Source organism: Hypomesus nipponensis, chromosome 5 (assembly GCF_054491055.1).
Source record: "Hypomesus nipponensis isolate SF chromosome 5, ASM5449105v1, whole genome shotgun sequence".
Taxonomy (NCBI): Eukaryota; Metazoa; Chordata; class Actinopteri; order Osmeriformes; family Osmeridae; genus Hypomesus; species Hypomesus nipponensis.
This window is the reverse complement of record NC_140365.1, coordinates 14,087,240-14,107,643: the sequence shown is the minus strand read 5'-3', so window position 1 is coordinate 14,107,643 and position 20,404 is coordinate 14,087,240. Positions and strand designations below refer to the sequence as shown.

The 20,404-nt window shown below is 42.7% G+C and overlaps 2 protein-coding genes across 5 annotated transcripts in view; one reads left to right on the top strand and one right to left on the bottom strand.

The window, feature by feature from the left end:
- The first annotated feature begins 776 nt into the window (after window positions 1-776).
- On the top strand, window positions 777-3,552 carry kcnj15 (potassium inwardly rectifying channel subfamily J member 15). Of its 2 annotated transcripts, XM_084698222.1 has the most exons (2): window positions 777-793; window positions 2,083-3,552. In XM_084698222.1, the coding sequence occupies exons 1-2, from the start codon at window positions 777-779 to the stop codon at window positions 3,077-3,079; spliced, it is 1,014 nt and encodes a 337-aa protein (XP_084554348.1). In that variant the 3' UTR covers window positions 3,080-3,552. The 2 variants fall into 2 exon arrangements, with proteins under 2 accessions (XP_084554348.1, XP_084554347.1); XM_084698221.1 differs by lacking the exon at window positions 777-793 and having other exon boundaries at window positions 2,021-3,552.
- A 217-nt stretch (window positions 3,553-3,769) lies between these two features.
- The window catches only part of erg (ETS transcription factor ERG), a 104,959-nt gene continuing 88,324 nt past the window's right edge, over window positions 3,770-20,404 (bottom strand). For all 3 annotated transcript variants that reach the window (XM_084698218.1, XM_084698219.1, XM_084698220.1), the window contains 4 exons: window positions 6,805-6,867; window positions 6,319-6,375; window positions 6,184-6,231; window positions 3,770-5,893 (listed from right to left, as the gene is read on the bottom strand). In XM_084698218.1, coding sequence (XP_084554344.1) covers window positions 5,373-5,893; window positions 6,184-6,231; window positions 6,319-6,375; window positions 6,805-6,867 — 689 coding nt within the window. In that variant the 3' untranslated portion in view covers window positions 3,770-5,372. The remainder of the gene's footprint in view (window positions 5,894-6,183; window positions 6,232-6,318; window positions 6,376-6,804; window positions 6,868-20,404) is intronic.

Below are 20,404 nucleotides of genomic sequence, written 5' to 3'. Positions count from 1 at the left end.
ACATCTAAAACATGCAGGACAGGGGGTCCCTGAGGACAAGTTTGAGAACCACTGATCTAATGTCATATATTATAACTTAACAGATATATTGTTATGTAGTTTATTGCAGTCATTTTAGGTGACCAGGGCACTGCATGTATTCTATTTGGCTAAAAGTAGGCTACAAGTAGGCCTATACTAGCAACTGAATGAATACACCCTGGTTGGGACGACGTTATCACTTTTGACAACGAATGAATGAATGAATGACATTAGCAACAAGCTATTATCTATCAAAATGCTGGCTACGAATGCGAAAAACGCAGAAAATCGAACCCGATCCGAAAGTTAAAGTGAGGTCGTTTTTTTTTTTTTACGTGCGAACATATCGGATACGAATTTCGGACTCAGTGTGCAAGGGCCTTATGAAACGTAAACGTAATTACCTTCACTTGACAATGTTTTATCAATTGAAAAATCGGCTATGTTTGTGTGTTTTACATAGAGCTCCAAAAACTATTTTTCGCTCAAATCAGCCAAACGAATTGGCTATGCGCGCTCGCATTAAGCGTGGAAGTCCCTAACTAGCATCACATCAGGCACATAATTTGCATTCATTAGAAGGGCGCTGGCTGTGGTGGCGTATACGGGACCGGTTCTGGTGGGCCGGTCTGGATCAAAGTCCAGCGCCTATTTTTACTCCCAGTCCGTCCCTGCAGATACTGGATCTATTTGGAAAACAAGTATTAAATGGGAAGACAATGAATGTGATTAACAAGTCAGCAGGCTAAACAAAGATGCAGAGAAGGAGAAAGTGTTCACAAAGAGAGACAGACAGTTAAGAGATTATCAAGCTGCCTGTGTTGGCTGTCCATTTCCTCTTGGCACCCTTGCCCCTGGCTGGGTTAATGACAAACGCAGGAAGGTCTTATCCTCACATCTTGTAACACAACCCAAGGTCACTTAGTGTAGAGAAGTGCTGGAAAGTAAGTGGTCTTTACAAATAATAATGATATTTTGCTAAAACCTTTTGTTGATTAAGTATGTGGTTTCGCAGTTGTGTAACAGATGTTGATTTAAGATTTGCATTGATATTTTGCTATGTTTACAAGACTAGCCATGAAGATTATTTTTACAGTATCTGCTAAGCAAATTTTTCTCTAAAAAAGAGACGTTTGTTACATCAAACTACCTTATAACATGATTTAGCTAAGTTCACACCTTCAGAACACTCCCACAACAGCATACTACCAATAGTAGTTTGTGGCGGAGAAAGTAAATGCAGGCATGTATAAAGCCACAACTGTAAAAGGAACTTCAAAACAAATAGATGAACAAGTGAGAAAACAGAAAGAGTGAACGTTTCTCAAAGCCCCGTCAGATGGAACAGATAGGTGGAGTTTGTCCACAACAAAAGCTGAACTATTACCTGTGCAGGCAGTTCTCTCCTTTGTTCCTCTGCTCTCACTCTCTCTGCCTTTCTGTGTCTTAAATATGATCATGCTAAAGTTCAATGCGCATAGGCAGGGACAATAGACAGGAGAAGGACATTGTGAAATTTTCTAGGAGGGGTGTTATTAAGTAGTTTCACCTTACTCATTCCCTGTTTAGGGACAAGTGAACCCACACCTGGGTAGCAACTGAGAAACAACACTAAATGTGAGTATGTTTTACATTCCAAAGTACAATATTGGTTGTACTTTTAAGAACTTTTCTGAGACCAAATTGTTATTTTCCAAGTGTGTTAGTGGAGCTGGGTTAATTTATAACTGCAAAATATGCTTATTAACTTTGAAAAGCAATAAGGAAAATAAAATGTTCTTGAGCTTGTTCTGTTGCTGAAGTTGCTGTGTCATGTTTTGAGAGACAGATCTTGACCTTGTCCGTCCCCCATTTTGTTCTAAGAAGGAAAACTTGTTTTGTATGTTTACATTTTATTAATGTTTATAATAATGTTCTAATCACGGACAAGTTGTTATGATAAGTGTATTGACCCAATGTGCGCTGTTTTTGTTGTTGTCTATAATCCTGATAGAATAAGACAGAAGGTCCAATTACCAACCAACCAAATATGACTATCAAGAAGACAGAGGTTCTCCGAAGGATTGTGTCCAAAGACGGCCATAACAATGTGCGCATTGACAATGTGGAGGGCATGGTCAAACTTTATCTTCACGATATCTGGACCACAGTAGTAGACATGAAATGGCGCTATAAACTCACTCTTTTCGCCTCCACCTTTGTCATGACCTGGTTCATCTTCGGCGTCATCTTCTTCTTCATTGGCATGGGCAATGGCGATTTTAACTCTGAGCTGCCCTCCAATCACACTCCTTGTGTCATGAACGTGGAGACTTTGACCGGTGCCTTTCTCTTCTCACTGGAATCTCAGACCACCATTGGCTACGGCTTCCGCTACATTTCTGAAGAGTGCCCGCTCGCCATTTTCACCCTGGTGGCACAGCTGGTCATCACTGGCCTGGCGGAGATCTTTGTGACGGGCGCCTTCCTGGCCAAGCTGGCACGCCCAAAGAAGCGGGCGGAAACCATAAAATTCAGCAAGTGGGCAGTGGTGTGCCGTCATGAGGGGAAGACATGTCTGATGGTGCGGGTGGCCAACATGAGAAAGAGCCTGCTGATTCAGTGCCAGCTGACAGGCAAACTGCTGAGCCCCAACATTACCGAAGAGGGCGAGAAGACGTTGATACACCAGACCAGCGTAGACTTCTACATGGACTCCAGCGGAGACTGCCCCTTCCTTATCCTGCCGCTCACCTTCTATCACGTGTTGGATGAAAGCAGCCCTCTGAAGGGCTTGACTGCCGAGAACCTGAAAACGCGTGACTTTGAGCTGCTGGTGACCCTCAACGCAACCATGGAGTCCACGGCCGCCACATGTCAGAGCCGCACCTCGTACATTCCTCAGGAGATTCTGTGGGGTTACGAGTTCAAGCCAGTGCTTTTCAGCACAGCCGGTGGACGATATGTTGCCGACTTTAACTACTTTGACAAGGTGCAGGGGAGCACCGACCCTGCAATTATCATTACTTGCAATAAAACGGAGAAACTGAAGCTTGAGGAAGAGTATAAGAAAGAATAGATAGGGGCACACTGGACTAAATTAGACTGTTATACAATAGCTAGTCTGTTCTCAATTCAATCTCAAAATGAATGTGTGTATTTTTGTTGTTGTTTCATCAGTTGTCGGTGTAAAATTTCTGAGTAAAAGAAGATATTCATCTGCAGAGTGAAAGTACAGTCTGGAAGCCAAACAAAAGAAGGCAAAGAAGAGCAAAACCAGAACTGGGTTTCAGGTGCTGGATTCCAATTGTAATTGAATTAATTCATAATTGTTACTGTATTACAACAAATGATCGTTATAAATCCTATATGATTACAGGAAAATAGATGTATAGTAAAATTGTAACAGATCATTTGGATAGTTGCATTTATTTTGTTTGACTGTAAAAGGCAGGTGGGTGTAGAATGAATCATGTTTTTAAGATAATGGATCTGATATGTTTTATTTTTAATAAACCATTGTCTTTAAAATGACATGTTTCATAATCTTTATAGACACAACCCACATATAGAACTTTGAGGTCACATGGCTCTCTTCCTCGTTGTTGTTGTGGCAACAATCAGCTGATGGGCCAGTGAGGATTATCACTGTTGGCACGCAGTTACTGTATTGGGTTTAAACAATGGCACCTGGCAACTTTTCTTGTCATGCAGGATAGAACACCACCTCCCCTGTGACCTTTGAAATATACATAAAAGGGACAGTATGTTGGTTGAAAATACTTTATTAGAAATGACACAGTAGAAAAATGTATCAAAGTATATCATTTTTATATTTTCTTTACATCATAAATCTCAGTATTTCAGTTCAGTTTAAATGTTTTTACAAGATTTGTCAGCTTAAAGGTGTTCTACCCAACTGATCTGCCATATCTTGCCTGGCCAACACAATCAGTTGTATATAAGTAAATATTGTTTATGTATGTAAACTGTATACAAAGCTTAATGCTGAAAGGCAAGAATGTTTTTGAATTTCTTATTGCCTACTTTTGGTCCACTTCAATGGCTTTTTCATCTGTATTTCTAGAAAAAACATTGTGTCTCTTAGGCTGTCTGAGATCAACTCGTAGTGTATAAATGCATAAGTTATATATTTATAATATAAAAAGAAATAAAACACTGACTTTAATACTTCAATCTAACAAACGCACAGCGTTCGCGACTCAGGAAGAAAAAAAAAATCATTTGCACTTTTTGTAAAATCTATTTAGAATTGAGAGTTTCTGTGGTAAGGCACTGGTCAAAAAAAAAAAAACAATTCCCCCTAAAAGGGTTGAGGTCATACACAATTTCATACGAATCCTGCATATTCCAGTTTTTTTTCTAGTCTTCAATTTCCCCAAATACAACACTGATGGAATGTTTTCAAGGCAAACTCTAAGAATAACAGTCAAGTAATATAACTTCCCTTTACATCCAAGAATGACATACTGTATGCATCATAATACTGATAATCCATGGCAGTTTATATACAAAGGAATAATAATATTTTCACATATTAAGTGTCGCTAGTCAGCCATTCATTCTGATATTCACTGTCATTCTGGTACTCGTTGCCCTCACGCCTTTGATCTCATATTGTCCTGTGAGTCCCAACCATAGAGATTAAACCTGTGTATACTATATACTGTATAGTGCCATGCAACATGCCCATCTTGCACTGATTTACCAAAGGTGGTTCCTGTACGTGCTTTGTTCACAGTTTTTCAACAGCTACCCATCCTTTATCAATCTGTGCACGCAAAGTATCACAAACGCCCATGATCCTTTTCTCACCTTCTCTCATCTCCCTTTATCATTACAGTCTTTGATATGTTTACTTCTTTAAATAAGGTGGTCTAATAGTTTAAACATATGTAAAAGTAACTATTCATGCAGCTATTGTATGTTTTTATATATGTATCGCTCTTTATTTTAAAATAACTTGATTTTGTAATGTTGTCCACTTACAACTACCTTGAATGTCTACTTATCTTTGCTAATCTTCCTTTCCCATATGTCCCATACTTCCCATAATGCCTGTTCGTTTAAGTATTCTATACCCCTGGTCATCGATTTTTATCATCGACTTATATCGTTATTTATGTACATTCTCTTATCCCTTCTCTTATTCCTTAAAAAAACTTTAGTCTTCCTCTTCAGCTCATGTCCTAGTATTACAGCATTTATCCCACTTTCCATCATTCTTCTTTGTTGATAATTTCCCCTTTGATAAGGACGGATTAAGCCCCATCTCTGCCTTGTTTTCATCCAGTTTATTTATTCAGGTTCACCACTAATGTGGCACCCTGAATGCCTCCCCTCTGGTAGGTCTAATAGTAGGTTCCCAGATGGGAGGGCATGTGTGCCGCTGGGTGCCTTGTGTTGGGGTAGATACCACCTGTGGGGGAGTTCCAGTAAGGGTTGGGGGTGGCAAAGAAGCTGGAAGAGGAGACTGGGAGTGCCTGAGGATGGGGTGTGACAAAGTTGACTTTCTGCTGGTGGGTGTGGTAGGTGCTTATGTAGGACAGATCAGAAGGGTACTTGTACATGGAAGATTCCGGGGGGTGGGGCTGCAGAGCCTGGGCGATGCCGTGGAAGTCGAACTTGTATGCGTAGCGTTTGCCGTGCACCTTGGTCATGATGTTTTTGTCGTAGTAGTAGCGCAGCGCGCGGCTCAGCTTGTCGTAGTTCATGTTGGGCTTGCTCTTGCGCTCGCCCCAGCGCCTCGCCACCTCGTCTGGGTCGGTCATCTTGAACTCCCCATTGGTGCCCTCCCAGGTGATGCAGCTGGAGTTCGCGCAGTCTGACAGAAGCTCCAGCAGGAACTGCCACAGCTGGATCTGACCAGAGCCTGAAGGAGAGACAGGAAGTCTAAACAGCCAATACTATGGACTGATGCAGAATGCCAAATACTGAACACATTTCCTAAATGTGATGTTAATATCCACAATATATTTGTACATTCAATTTATATGCATAAATATCAAATGTTTCTACATGTGACATGCTAGAGATAGACAGTCAAAATAGTGAGATAACAAAATCTAGAATTCATTGTTTATATTAATTGATGAGAACATTGATTTGGAGTTCCCCTTTAGCAATTTTGGACTGACTTTGACTGTCAACACATCAACTCACCTGGGTTAGCCAGCCTGCTACTTGTCGGTCCCAGAATCTGATAGGGATCTGAGAAATGGAAAAGCATGCATTACAAAATAACGAAGGTTTTCCTTGTTTTTAGTCGTTTTTTTTTTTTACAGAAAAGCACCTTACCTAGCTGTGGCCTCTGTTCCTCTGTTTTGGTCACAATGGCAGGGGATGGCTGGGAACCTTGAAGGATAAAGTTCCCAAAATATTAACAGTGTTTCCTTGAGGGCAAGTTTCCATGTGTATAGAGCGCTGAAATTCCTTCTTATCTTGGGTTATACAATTTCCTGTTAGTTGATTCCTCCCTCAAGGTTTTGTTTACATTTAATTGTGTCGGTTTTTCAGAACCTCCTGCACCCACTTGCATTTTGAAACATTTCCTTCACAGTTAATTGCCTATATATGAATATAAATGTATATATACCCGCAATGTTTGGGGCTATCTCGATGTTATGATCGGTGACCTATGCACTTTTGTAAAGCTCTCTCTTGGAAGTCGCTTTGGATAAAAGCGTCTGCTAAATGCATAAATGTAAATATATACATTAAAGAATATATTTGCAGTATATATGCTATAACTACTGATGTTTAAATGAATATCTAAAGACAAACCTTTGGTAGAAGGCACAGCTTGTGGAGGCCATCCAGACCTTCTGGCTGCTTCATATGTCAAATCTGTAAAGTTACAAACACAGTTAGGGCCCTATCTTGCACCCAGCGCAATTGACTTTTTCAAAGGCGCAAGAATCATTACTAGTTTGCACTCGACACAAAGCAGACTTTTCCCTCCACAGACGCACGTCGGTAAATCAGGGAATGACCTTGCGCTGCAGGGGGCGGTTCGGCGAAAAAAGGAGGCGTGTACCGGCGCAAACGTTCCCTGGTTGTGGAAGGCCTAGTGGGCAAGTATTAAGACTCCCCCGTGTGTCAACCACGCGTTATTAACGCCGACTTTGCATGCAAAGACGGCGTCCATTGCGCCGACTTCCATACAAAGTCAACGTCTTTTTCACCTCAAATTGAACTGTGCCACGTGACACCTTCAAAGCACGCTTCTAAATAATCGCGTGCTTTTTGAGACGTGTCTAGCAAACCACACAAAATGTACGCCTGGTTTGGCTCAATCAGCGTCTGGTTTTCCAAAAATAAAGTCTGCTTGCTTGAATCTCCGATGGGAAATTACGACAACATCATGTAACATCTAATATGCTAGTAAAGTAGATCTTAGGATGCTCGTGCGAGCTACTATCAAATACATGTTGGTTAGCTAGTTAGCTATTAGGATTAAGTTGGTGGTCACAATTGCAATGCTGTCTGGTTTGGAGCTGCCTCAGTATTGTGCGCAATTTGGTTTCACTACCAACATTCCTAAATGTAAGAGGCAAATGCGCAAACTTAGTTGGTAAGCCAAAAAGCACGAGTTTATTTAGACGCGTGCTTTGGAGGTGTCACGTGGCACAGTTAAATTTGAGGCTAAAAAAGACGCCGACTTTGTATGGAAGTCGGCGTTAATTATGCGAGAAGAATTTGAATGAGCAGCATGAGTGGGCAACTTAGTGCAATGAGAAAACTGCTCTGCCTTTCCCATACAATGTCACTTCTCTATCTTTTACGGCCCTGACGAGAACGTTGGTCTCCTCGGCTGTGAACTGTTCCTGGCCGGTTAGTAAGTAGTTAATATTAGTAAGTCGTTCATATTCTTAATATACAAACGTAATATACTAACCTCGACCGAAGTTCTTTATTATATGGCATTTTTAACTCTAAAGTCCTCTCACGGTGTGTTTCAGGTGTTGCCTAGCAATCAATTACTTTTGATAGAAAGCGGACAACACGGTTCTGCTAAAATGGGTACCGCTGCACTCTTACAGACAGCTGCACATAGACTTGCTGAACCAGCTGCTCATCATAGCCTAACGCCATTCATAGCCAAGTTGAAGAAAGAAGAACCATCTCCCAGTCCACACGAGGGATTCCTTCCCATGCCTAAGCTGTCTCCCAGTATGCACAGGGGGCCCTCCTCTGAGCCACAGCCTACACAAGACCTCGCCAAGTACTTAATGCGGCGAGAAATGGTGAGTTCAGACCTGCTACAGTTTGACGATCGCCCTGAACATATCTGGTCATGGAAAGCCTCCTTCCTCAGCGCCGCCCAGGACCTGAATCTGACATCCAGGGAAGAACTGGATCTACTGGTGAAGTGGCTCGGTGCACTCTCAGCAGAACAGGCACAGAGAATCCGCTCAGTGCACATCCTCAATCCCACCGCAGGCCTCCACATGGTGTGGCAACGTGTGGAGGAATGCTACGGGACACCAGAAGCCGTGGAAGATGCACTGCTCAAAAAGATCGAGGATTTCCAAAAGCTAAATACCAAAGACAACGCAAAATTCAGAGCTCGGTGATATCCTCCTAGAACTGGAGTGCGCCAAGGAAGAAGGATACCTACCAGGACTTGCCTTTCTGGATACAGCTCGCGGGGTGAACCCAATTGCAGAGAAGCTACCCTACAGCCTGCTAGAGAGATGGATATCGACCAGATCCAGGTTCAAAGAGGAACACGGCGTAGCCTTCCCTCCATTCTCCATCTTCTCACATTTTATCCGGCGACAGACTAAAGTGCGGAACGACCCAAGCTTCGCCTTCGCCACCTCCATTAGCCACACGTCACCAAAAGCAGAGAGTGCCTGTGAAATACGGCTACAAAGCCCCAGTAAGTGTGCACAAGACAGAGGTCTCACCTGAGTCCAGCTACAGTGACACCAGCTCTGCAGAGGAGAGGACAGGCGACCCAGACCGTGAGGTGTACTCTCAAAAGGTGTAGGACATCAGATCCAAGCCCATTGAAGAACGTGGGGCATACCTCAGAGACAACTGCATCTGCTTCAAGTGCTGTGGGTGAACTCAGCACATGGCAAAAGACTGCAAAGTTCCAACCAAATGTGCAGAGTGCAACAGCAAGAGACACATCACGGCTATGCACCCAAGCCCTCCTGTCTTCAACAACAGTGCCGTCACAGGGAAGGGGGAAAGTGGGGAGCCGGATGAAGACATGCCCACAGTCACTTCCAAGTGCACAGAGATTTGTGGAAATACAGACAGCCCACGCTCATGTGCCAAAATCTGCCTGATTAAAACCTGCTGGGAGAAAAGACAAAGCTGTCATGATGTATGCAGTGCTGGATGAACAGAGCAACAAGTCACTCGCGAAGACAGAGTTCTTCAACATCTTCAGCCTCTGAAGACCTGTGCGGGGACAACAGAGACCTCCGGCAGGCGTGTCAACAACTTCATGCTTAAATCTATGGATGGGAATCTACAACTACCCCTCCCCGTGCTAATCGAGTGTGACATGGTGCCGGATGACAGATCTGAAATTCCGTCCCCAGACGTCGCAAAGCACTACCCCCACCTACAGCCAGTGGCGCACAGGATTCCAGCTGTGGACCCAAATGCACCCATCCTCGTGCTCCTAGGAAGAGACATACTCAGAGTGCACAAGGTGCGTAAACAAATCAACTGGCCACACAACGCTCCCTATGCACAATGGCTTGACATGGGCTGGGTCATTGTGGGTGACGCCTGCCTGGGGACAGCCCACAAACCAGCCAAAGTTAACGTGTACAAAGCCAATGTGCTGCAAAAGGGACAAACATCTTTTCTCCATCCCTGTCCAAATAACATCCAGGTGAAGGAGAACTATAGCAACACACTGCAGCAACAAACCTCTCTGTCACTCCCCTGTGAGGAAGACACAGGTCAGGCAGCGAGCAAAGACAGCCTCTGCCTCTCTGTGTTCGAGAGCTCCAGGGACGACAACAAACTGCCTCCGTCAATAAATGACAAAGCGTTCTTGACCATCATGGACAGAGAGGTCTACCAGGATGACGGCCACAGCTGGGTAGCACCGCTGCCGTTCCGGTCACCACTGCAACTTCTCCCAAGCAACCGGGAACAAGCAGTCAAGCGTCTCGGTTCACTAAGGAGAACACGAGAAAAAGCCGGACATGAAAAACCACTACACAGAGTTCATGCAGAAAATGCTGGACAACGACCAAGCCGAGCGTGCACCGCCACTGGAGGCAGGTAAATAACACTGGTACCTGCCCACATTTGGTGTTTACCACCCGAAGAAACCAGGTCAAATAAGAGTAGTACTCGACTCAAGTGCTGGATGTCAAGGTGTCTCCTTAAATGATGTACTCCTCAGCGGCCCAGACTTCAACAAAACGCTGTTGGGAGTGCTACTATGCTTCCGCAAAGAGCCTGTCGCTGTGACAGCAGATGTGCAGCAAAAGTTTTACTGCTTTGTGGTCAGAAGTGATCATAGAGACTACCTACGATACTTCTGGTATGAAGACAACGACTTGGACAACTCCTCTAGAAGATTCTATGTGTATGTGTCCAACAGGGTGGCTCGCATCAGACGATCCACTCACCCGGACCAGTGGTCATACGTACCCACGGACCAGAATCCTCCGGACCACGCCACAAGACACATGCCTGCAGCACAGCTACAGCCCTACACCTTCACGCTGCTGGAGCCCCACGCGGACGCCGAGATCCGTCCTGAGGTCACCACTCTGGCTACCAGGGCCTCGGACGCTCAGCTGGGCTCACAACGATTCGAAAGATTCTCAAGCTGGAGAAACCTCTGCAATGCTACAGCCCGACTCATCCACGTTGCAGCATCTTTCAAGGGAAATCCAGCCAGCTCAGATTGCAAAGGCTGGGGCCGTTTCAAAGACTGTCTCTGGCAAAGTGTCTGATCCTTCGTAGTGTTCAGCATCAGGCCTTTACAGACAAACTGCTTAAAAGAGGGTAAGACGCTTCCCAAGCAAAGCCCATTCAAGAAGCTCAATCCTGTGACCGATGAAGACGGCCTGCTGCGGGTCGGAGGTCTTATCTCATCTGCACCTGACTTGTCAGGAGAAGAGAAATACCCTGTGGTTATCCCACGCTCCCACCACATTGCCACTTTCCTGGTGAGATTCTACTACGAGCAGGTGGTGCATCAGGGGCGACACATAAGATCGGCGACGTCGTCCTGCTTAAGGACAACCAGGCCCACAGAAACAACTGGCCTGTCGGAGTTGTTGTCAACACTCTGCCAAGCGGGGACAAGAGGGTCCGGAAGGCGGAGGTCAAAATAGCAAAAGAACAAACTGTTAAAGTGTTTTTGAGGCCTATCTCAGAGATAGTCGTTCTTCTCTCAGAGTACTAAGAGAAATGTATGTTGTGTGCAAACAGAACTCTGAATAATTTGTGTTGAAGTGATTTGTAGTGGCATAATGTTATTATACCAAGCGGGGAGTGTTCTGCCTTCTGTAAGTAATGCCTAAATACTGCCACCTAGCAGATAGTTCACACTAGGGAAGGTGCGCAGGCTTGCTTCACTTTGGTTGAGTTGACGTACCACGAAGAACACGTTAGTTTATTAAGCTGAATTTCTCTTTGAAGAGCCTTATTCCACGCGTGAGCTAAGGAATGTTTTTGTCTGTCTGTCTGTTGTTGTTTATTTTGTGTGGTTGTAAACATGCTATTTAGACAATTCCAAAAGTAAATTAAAGTTATGTCTTAAGCCTGTCATGAGAATTCGTAGCTAGAAAATAGCAGTTACGCTACGGTTACACCAAGTACGGACATTTTGCCGTGCGGAAATAGAACGTTGACGGAGCGGATGTTTTATTTAGCCGGCTACACTGGACGCGTCAAAGATTTACATTTAAGATGAACAGATTGTATGTAAAAACGGCCACGCAAACCTTGCGGAAAATAATAAAAATAGAAGCCAGTCTATTTATACATTTTCCGTACGGACATTTCCGTGTCCGCGTCTGGTGTAGCCACGCTGATTGCTTACAATGTATTAGAACTCTGATAAGTCCACACCGCGTCCGCAAGGCAAAATTTCCGTACTTGGTGTAGCCACAGCGTAAAACTATGCTAGCGCGAGGTGTCATGCTACCTTCCTGCCACACTGTTTTACGTGGTATTTATGTATCTCTTTGTTTCTGTTCCAGTTTTACAATAATTAACCTTGCATAAACAACGGCAAAGTTTAAAGGAGTAAACGCAACAAAAGCAACACTCGTCTTTAATTTTTATGCTCAAGTAAAGTGTTAGCTAGCTGTCTAGTCCTGTCAAGAGGTCAAGGACAGCATACTTGTCATCTGGATAGTAAAACTCAGCTGACTCCTCAAAATCGCTCATTTTGAAGATTACTTCAAAGGAGGGCAATAATAACTACTTACTAACCGAGAGTGAGGTCATGCCGGGAAATATCAAACTGAGGCTGGAATGTGTCGACTGAGCGATAGCGAGGTTGATACGGCAAAGCCGACGTTTGATATTTCCCGGCATGACCGAACGGTCGGGGTTAGTAAGTACTTTATTATATGGCATTTTTAGCTTCTTTTCATTTTGTAAACGAAAATAAATGGTACCTCTAGGCTAATTGTAGCTAGCTCTAAAGTCTTCTCACGCTGTTTCATGTGTTGCCTAGCAACTCATTACTTTTGATAGAAAGCGGACAACATGGTTCTGCTAAAATGGCTTTAATTTCAACACAAAATAACGACAAAAGTGATTAAAAGTCTAGTCTTCATCCTCACTTTCTCTGACAAATCTTTTCAGCATCATCTGGATAGTAAACTCAGCAGCTGACTCGTCACTCATTTTGAAGATGACGTCAGAGGGTAGTACGGAGCCGTATTGACCGCTGAGGAGGGCAATACGCATCAGAAAGCTCGTACCGTCGTTGCCATATAATAATAATCCGTATCAGACCACGGACTGGCGATGAGGTCAATACGCGGCTGGCATGACTACCCATTAGCCTATCAGAATGCTCATACTGTCATTGCCATATAATAAACAGGCATATTAATTATGGTATTTTTTTCCTCCATAAAACACATCTTTATGTAATCGATTTGACATACAGTGTATCAAGGCGACCAACAGCAGTGGTCGAAGTGAGTTAAAGTTAGCTAGCTAAATAGTTGGTTTGTTGTGTACTAGGGCTGGGCGGTATGACGGTATATACCGTGCGACGGTAGAAATGTGTCTACCGGGAGAGATTTGGCTATACCGTTTCAACCGCGGTATAGTTTTATACTATATTTTTGTATTACACGTGTCAATTAAATGTCTGGTTGTTGTATTGTATATAAGCCATCATATAAATCACATTCTTGCAATATTTAGAATTGTAGTTTAACTTTTATTTGATTAGCTATTTTTGTTTGACCTGAAGCACATTTGCGTTGGTCTGACGGAATTTTCGATGTGGAGTGTACTTTGTCTAAGCGGACCACATTCATGCCGATGCTAATTAATTATATATTTGATGACCCATTCTGCAGGTAACCAATTCGATTTGTTGTTCAAGATTTATGTCTCATGCTGTAAAATTATTGTTGTAAAATTACACTGGTGGCGTTGCTAGCATTCTTGATCTAGGATGACTGGTGAAGGCTAACTACTTACTAACTGAGAGTGAGGTCATGCCGGGAAACATCAAACTGAGGCTTTAACGTATCGACCGAGCTTTAACGAGGTTGATACGCCAAAACCAAAGTTATATGGATAGTAAAACTCTTCTTCTTCGCTTTCGCTTTTTTCGTCGGAGGGCATTACGGATCCGTATTGAGCTGTCGGTAGGTAACCACGCGGATGGCATGACTGCGCATCAGCCAATCGGAACGCTACTCGTAACTTTTTTGAGTCATTTGTTTTTAACTAAAGTGTTGTCTCATGAGGCAGTTGATTTTGTTTGTAATAAATAATCGAGTGTGATGATGAAGTACGGTATGGTTATTTTGTACCATTTCTTAATAGAATTTACAGAACAATTACTATACCGTGATATATACCGTAACCGTGATATACAATTACTCATACCGTGATAGAAGATTTCGGCCATATCGCCCACCCCTATTGTGTACACTAAACTCAAAATGCATTTGGAATTACAGTTTTTTACAGTCGCTAGGACACATTTCTCAATACTTAAGTCCCATTTTCAAAACTCTTAACACAGTGAGCACAACAGAAGTACATGTGGGCTAAACTTTGGACCATTTATCATTGTTTTGGCACAAAATGCATTCAATGACTACATCTTTCAAATTACATTAATTATTTTCTCACTTTGACACAACAACTGCCAAAACTCTATGTACCTACAGGCCAATTTGCACATGCTAACATACTGTTTTCAAAACTGTTAAACTTCAGTTCAGAACAATAACATAATCCAAAACTGAATGAGACAGAAATTTGCTAAATTTCTACAGTAATATTGTAATGAAATATATTTCAAATCAAAAAACAAAATGCTATAAAATGATCTTTATGGAAGGGTTGTGCTAGGTGAGGAAAGGGATGCAGAGAGAAGAAATCAGCCAACATTTGTATGGGACAGTGTGGCATTTCATCACTCCCGTGCAGTCACCGAGTGGTTTGCAGCCCATCCCAGAATGGTGTCACTTTTCTTCCCACCTTACTCACCATTCCTCAACCCCATAGAATAATTATTTTCCTCATGGAGGTGGAAAGTTTACTGTATGACCACCATCCACATGATCAAATCTCCCTCCTGGACGCAATGAATGCTGAATGCCTGGACATTGCCAGGGATGGATCAGGCATGCCAGAAGATTCTTTCCTAGGTGTATTGCCCTAGATGACATAAGATGTGATGTGGATGAGAACCTATGGCTAAATGCAGATGATTACAGTACCATTCCTATTGTATCTGTATCAGTGTGTATACAAATTCTTGTATTATGGAATGAGTGAGAAAAAAAAGAAAGATATACAACATATTGAAGCATACTGCATCATGTCTGATTCATTCCAGTAACATATATTGCTTTAATTCTAAACGGTAGAGAGGTGTCCTTGTTTTACATAAGAAAACTTTGTATAATGCTACCTGTTGTTAGTGATTTTTAGGTCATTGTTTTGTGGGTGACAAAGTATGTTTGTTGGCTGTCAACCTTTGCTAGAGTTATGGAAGAATGAGTTGATTTGAGACATGTATGAGGTGATTTGGTAGTTTTAGTGCATTTTGAATGTGAAATTAACTGCTGTGCCGAGCTGAAAGTTGGTTTGGAGAACTGTGTGAAGAGTTTTGAATAAGTAACTTAAGTATTGAAAAATGTGTCCTAGCGACTGTAAAAAACTGTAAATGATTTGGAAATCCCTTTACACCGGGATTCAACTGAAGACAATATGTGAGACCAACCCATTTTAGATTTGCACCAGGCGCAAAGTCATTTATCCTGCCGGTATAATAGCAACAGCGCCGGTGTCCCGCCCACAAAGTTACTTGCGCTTCACATTTGATACTTGCGTTTCAGATCGTTAAAATAGGGCCCTTAATGTTCATTCATGATGACTTGCAACCAGTAGGGGTTAAACCCCTCAGAGCGTCATGAGAGCGTCCCCCTCGTTAGGGGGAGTTTAGCTGCCTGATCAGAGTGCCGTCCCTGATTAGCAGAGACGTCCGTTGCTAGGGGGAGCATAGATCATGGATGGCAATGCTGTTCAGAGTGCCTGATTAGCATGGACGGCACTAGCACTTGACTGGCTGAGAATTATGGACGGCGATCGACGGCGATGCTGTTCAGAGTGCCGTCCCTGATTAGCATGGACAGAGTAGGGGGTACTATTGCATGGATGACGCATGCACGTGAATGGTTGAGAAGGGCGGCCATGTTTAGCAGGCTGTTGAGCTTAACCAGAACTGTCGAAGGCTACCATAGCATGTAGCTAGACACAGCAACTTTGGATGACTCAATAACTGCTGTCACGTTATTTTGTATGGAAAGTTTAGGCTATATATTAACGCCTTTATTTATTGTTTTACATAGGCTACAAAAGTAGGCCAATCAACAATAACATCTCATGACAATATAGACTTGAAAAACTATATATTATTGTTAAGGTTTGCCTAGATATAGGCTACATATATGTTGTCTATTTTATGGGTGGATTTGGAGCCGCCAGTCAGTCGCTCCAATTTTGCGCACAAACCACTAGAGCAGAGACAAATCTAAACATTGCAATACCATGCTATGCGACAAGTATAGTTTTGAAAATATGCATTTAGTCTTGTAGCACCATCTGCACATTGTTATATAAAATGTAGATGTCTTACGGCGGTGTCTAGAACGTCTGCACGTGGCGGCCATCTTGCTACAGACAAATCGCTCACCCATAACATTGTGTTGATGCTACATGTACTTTTTAAATGACCATAACTTGCTCAATTGTCAACCGATTTTTAAACGGTTTGGTTTGTTATCAATGTCAGAGATGTCGTTATGCCACCGCATACTTACTTAATAATTTTGTTATTAAAAAAAATATATAATAGAAGTATGCAGTTTCAACCGTTGAAAAATCGGTTGAAAATTTAGCAAGTTATGGTCATTTACAAAGTACATGTAGCATCAACACAATGTTATGGGTGAGCGAGTTGACTGTAGCAAGATGACCGCCATGTGGGGATGTTCGATTCCGTTGTCCGGCAACGCGGACGAGACATCTAGTGATTATATATATATCTATGGGGAGAACTGCCACTCTTGAGAAACTTCCGTGTTCTGAACTGGTTGCAGTTCCACTCAAGTTCCATATGAGGGCACCAACGGTCGAGTGCAGAATGAATGGAGGTCTATGGAGCTATACCCCTAAAAATCCACTTCCCTCAGGATATAATTTTCTGTCTAGCAATTTGAATTCTGAATTCGAAAGGGGAGGCAAAAAAAATACACACCGCTGGTTGTTAGATTTAAAAAAAAGTTGCCTTTCTGTTCTAAAAAGCCTTTGAAAATGTCATTGACGTCATACACATCGTATGACCAGAGCTACTGCTTGACGGCAAGCTCTGGTTACTTCCACTTTTCTCTCGAGGCATCGACAACACAAGTCACAAGTTAGGCTCTCCCAGTCAATACACATGCTAGAAAGAGTTTTGGCTTGCTAATGTTGTTGCTAATGCTCTGACATTCTGGTTCTGCTTCGGATGCCATCAAGCGGGATCTCTGGTCGTAGTCAGTCCTTCACTAACCAATCAGCATTTGTTAGCAGAATGCTAGCGTGTTATGGGCAACAACGACATACCCTGTAAGAAATCGAAAGGATATAAGTATTCCATTCAACTATTGACCTGTAATCCATGTTGAACATGCAAAAACTACAATCAAATCAGAGATTTTTCAACGACAGGCGAAAGAGACCAATTTAGCAAATTATCTCCATAGAGTCCCATTCATTTTGCACTCGACACGATCACTCCCAGTGGAACTCTGGAACTGCAACACAATTCGGTACTATGGGGCTTAATAGGGAGTGGCAAGGCTCTCCTTTAACAGGCTCTGATTATAGACCGATTTTCACCATACGTCACACGACTGTCAAGTTGGCTCAACTGCACGTGTTGGTTGTAAAAGACGAACTTCTCCTGGGTATAATACACTTGGAGTGTCGATCAGGTCATCATATATCTCTGTCCACTGGATTACAGGGCTTGACATTAACTTTTTAAGGCAGTTGTCCTTTGGACAAGTACATGTGTTGTCAATGCACAAAAGTATTTTGACGCCAATACCTTTAAATAGCCTGACCAAGTGATCGGGCAAAACTAGCCTGGCTAACGGAGCTCGCTTTCTCAGGCAAATGACGAATGAAACAGGCTCGGTAAAAAAAATCCAATATGCTGGCTATCTTCCGAAGGCTCGTATCTACCAAAGTCAGTCCTACCTGACATTTCTGGTGTAGAATGGAGTGAAATACAACATTGTGCACACTGCCAGTGAGCAACGAGTCTGACTGCGGCTAACGTCAAAACAGTGTAACGGGGATGCAGTCTCACTCAGATTTCCAGTTTAAATCAGAAAAATAAATCGGACCAGCTGGCCAAAAGCAGAATTCCCATATCTCTAGAAGCTGCCCTGCTCGACTTTAGATGTAGAATTGACTGTAAACTGTAAAATTATGAACTTTGTGACATGGTTGCCGCTCGACTACAGTATGCTGCCTGTACCGGGCAACATTCTCACTCAAATTTCAAGACTTTCGTGACCCAAATCAAAATTCTGATGCGAGAGATAAATGGGGAATCACTTTCTCTCTTAAAGGCTGTCCACCTCAACTGTTTTGGATTTTAAAAAATCTAACTGTTTGTATTATCCGTGTGGTCCTTTTGCCGTTATAAATGCTATCCTTTCCCGGTTTTCTGCCACCACTTTGCGCACAATCCCGAATGTTTACAAATAAAAATTGGTCTTTAACCAGTGTTGGGAAAGTTCACTTTTCTGAACTAGTTCAGTTCATAGTTTCCAAATTTTAAAATGAACTAGTTCAGTTCATAGTTCATAATTCAAAATTTTGAACTAAGTTCACAGCTCCAATATGTTGCGAGCTATAATTTTGAATAGCCCATATAGAATCAGAGACAGCTATTATTTTATTAGTTTAATGCTGAAACTGTGTCAAATTTAATCTTCATATCCAATTTTTAATCCTTATCCAACATTTGTATTGAAGGGACAGCCTTCCCTCATTGGTTCTGTCTGCAATACCCCTCTCGGCCTCTACGCAACTTCGGCACTCTCACAATTGCCAGGCATAGACAGTAGAAGAAAGCACACGCAGCGATTGAGTGTTTGGGCAACCCTGGATACAGGACAGTTAACGGTGTGTTTTTTGCCTGGAAGTCTCTAGAAACCTGGCACCTTATTGAACTAAATTTAAAAAAGTGAACGTGCCATTCACAGACACCAGAATGAATGCGTTCACAGTATCGTACATCAGGCAGTAATACAGTACGTTCAGTTTGCGTTCACCAAAATTATGAACAAGTTCATGAACTTTTGTTCAATTAATGCGTTCAGGCACAACACTGATTATAACTAACAAACGAACACTGTATATTTCAACTCTACAATAGCAGAAACAAAACTTTATAGGCCCTTTTTTGCATGGACGGATGGCCGACAGCAGAGATGTTGAGGGCCTCACTTTACTTAAGTAAATAAAACTGCCACTGTCACTTGGCATCGCATCGTCTTGTGTTTTGTATTTGTCTCCGCTACGAAGTGGTTCGTGCGCAAAATTGGAGTGACTGATTGAAGGCTCCAAATCCACCCATTAAACACTTTAAACTGATGAAAAGACTGAAAAGGCAATGTACATCTTTAAATACGTCTTTATTAACAATTCACTAAATAATTCAAATCTATGTAGCCAAGGACGGCCTGGGGGGAAAAAGTGGCCCGGGAGTTATACTGTCAGACCGGCCCACTCAGTAAACGGCGCGCGGCCCACTCAATGCATCGCACGTATCAACCAGTCATTGGCCTACTTGGAAAAATACCCATACACTTAGCAATATTTTGGATGATTACAAAGAAATTACATCATATATGTTTAATTTCTTACGTTAAACTTCCGAAGTCCGTAAGAACAGATTTCAGAAGACACGTCAGAACATTTTGGAAAAATCGGCACCATGAGTGTGAATACAGATCGTTTGGAGCAGTATAAACCTCAGTCAGTGATTACAGACTACAAAAGGTCTTGGAGCAATTTATACGTATTCAAGCTGTGACATGTGAAATAATATGAGATGCTGACTGTGAAATGGAAGTAGGCCAGTATTTTGGACCACCCCAACCCCGTCGGCCCACCGGGGATTCTCTCGGTGTCCCCGATGGCCAGTCCGCCCCTGTATGTAGCCTTTATCTAGGCTAACCCTAAATATATGATGGTTGTTTTTCAAATCTGTATTGTCATGAGATTTTATTGTTGACTGGCCTACTTTTGTATTTAAAAAATAAAGGCTTAAATATATAGCCTACACTTAAATGCAATTCATACAAACTAACGTGACAAAAGTTATTGAGTCATCCAATGTTGCTGTAGCTAGCTACATGCTATGGTAGCCTTCGACAGTTCTGGTTTTGCTCAACAGCCTGCTAGACATGGCCGTCCAACCATTCAAGTGCTAGCGCCGTCCCTGCTAATCAGGGACGGCACTCTGAACAGCATCGCCGTCCATAATCTATGCTCCCCCTAGCAACGGACGTCCCTGCTAATCAGGAACAGCACTCTAAACAGCATCGCCATCCATGATCTATGCTCCCCCTAGCGACGGACGTCCCTGCTAATCAGGGACGGCACTCTGAACAGCATCGCC

Bases quoted from the DNA above. Each gene is read 5' to 3' on its own strand.
- kcnj15 (XM_084698221.1), top strand. From the start codon at position 2,051: ATGACTATCAAGAAGACAGAGGTTCTCCGAAGGATTGTGTCCAAAGAC.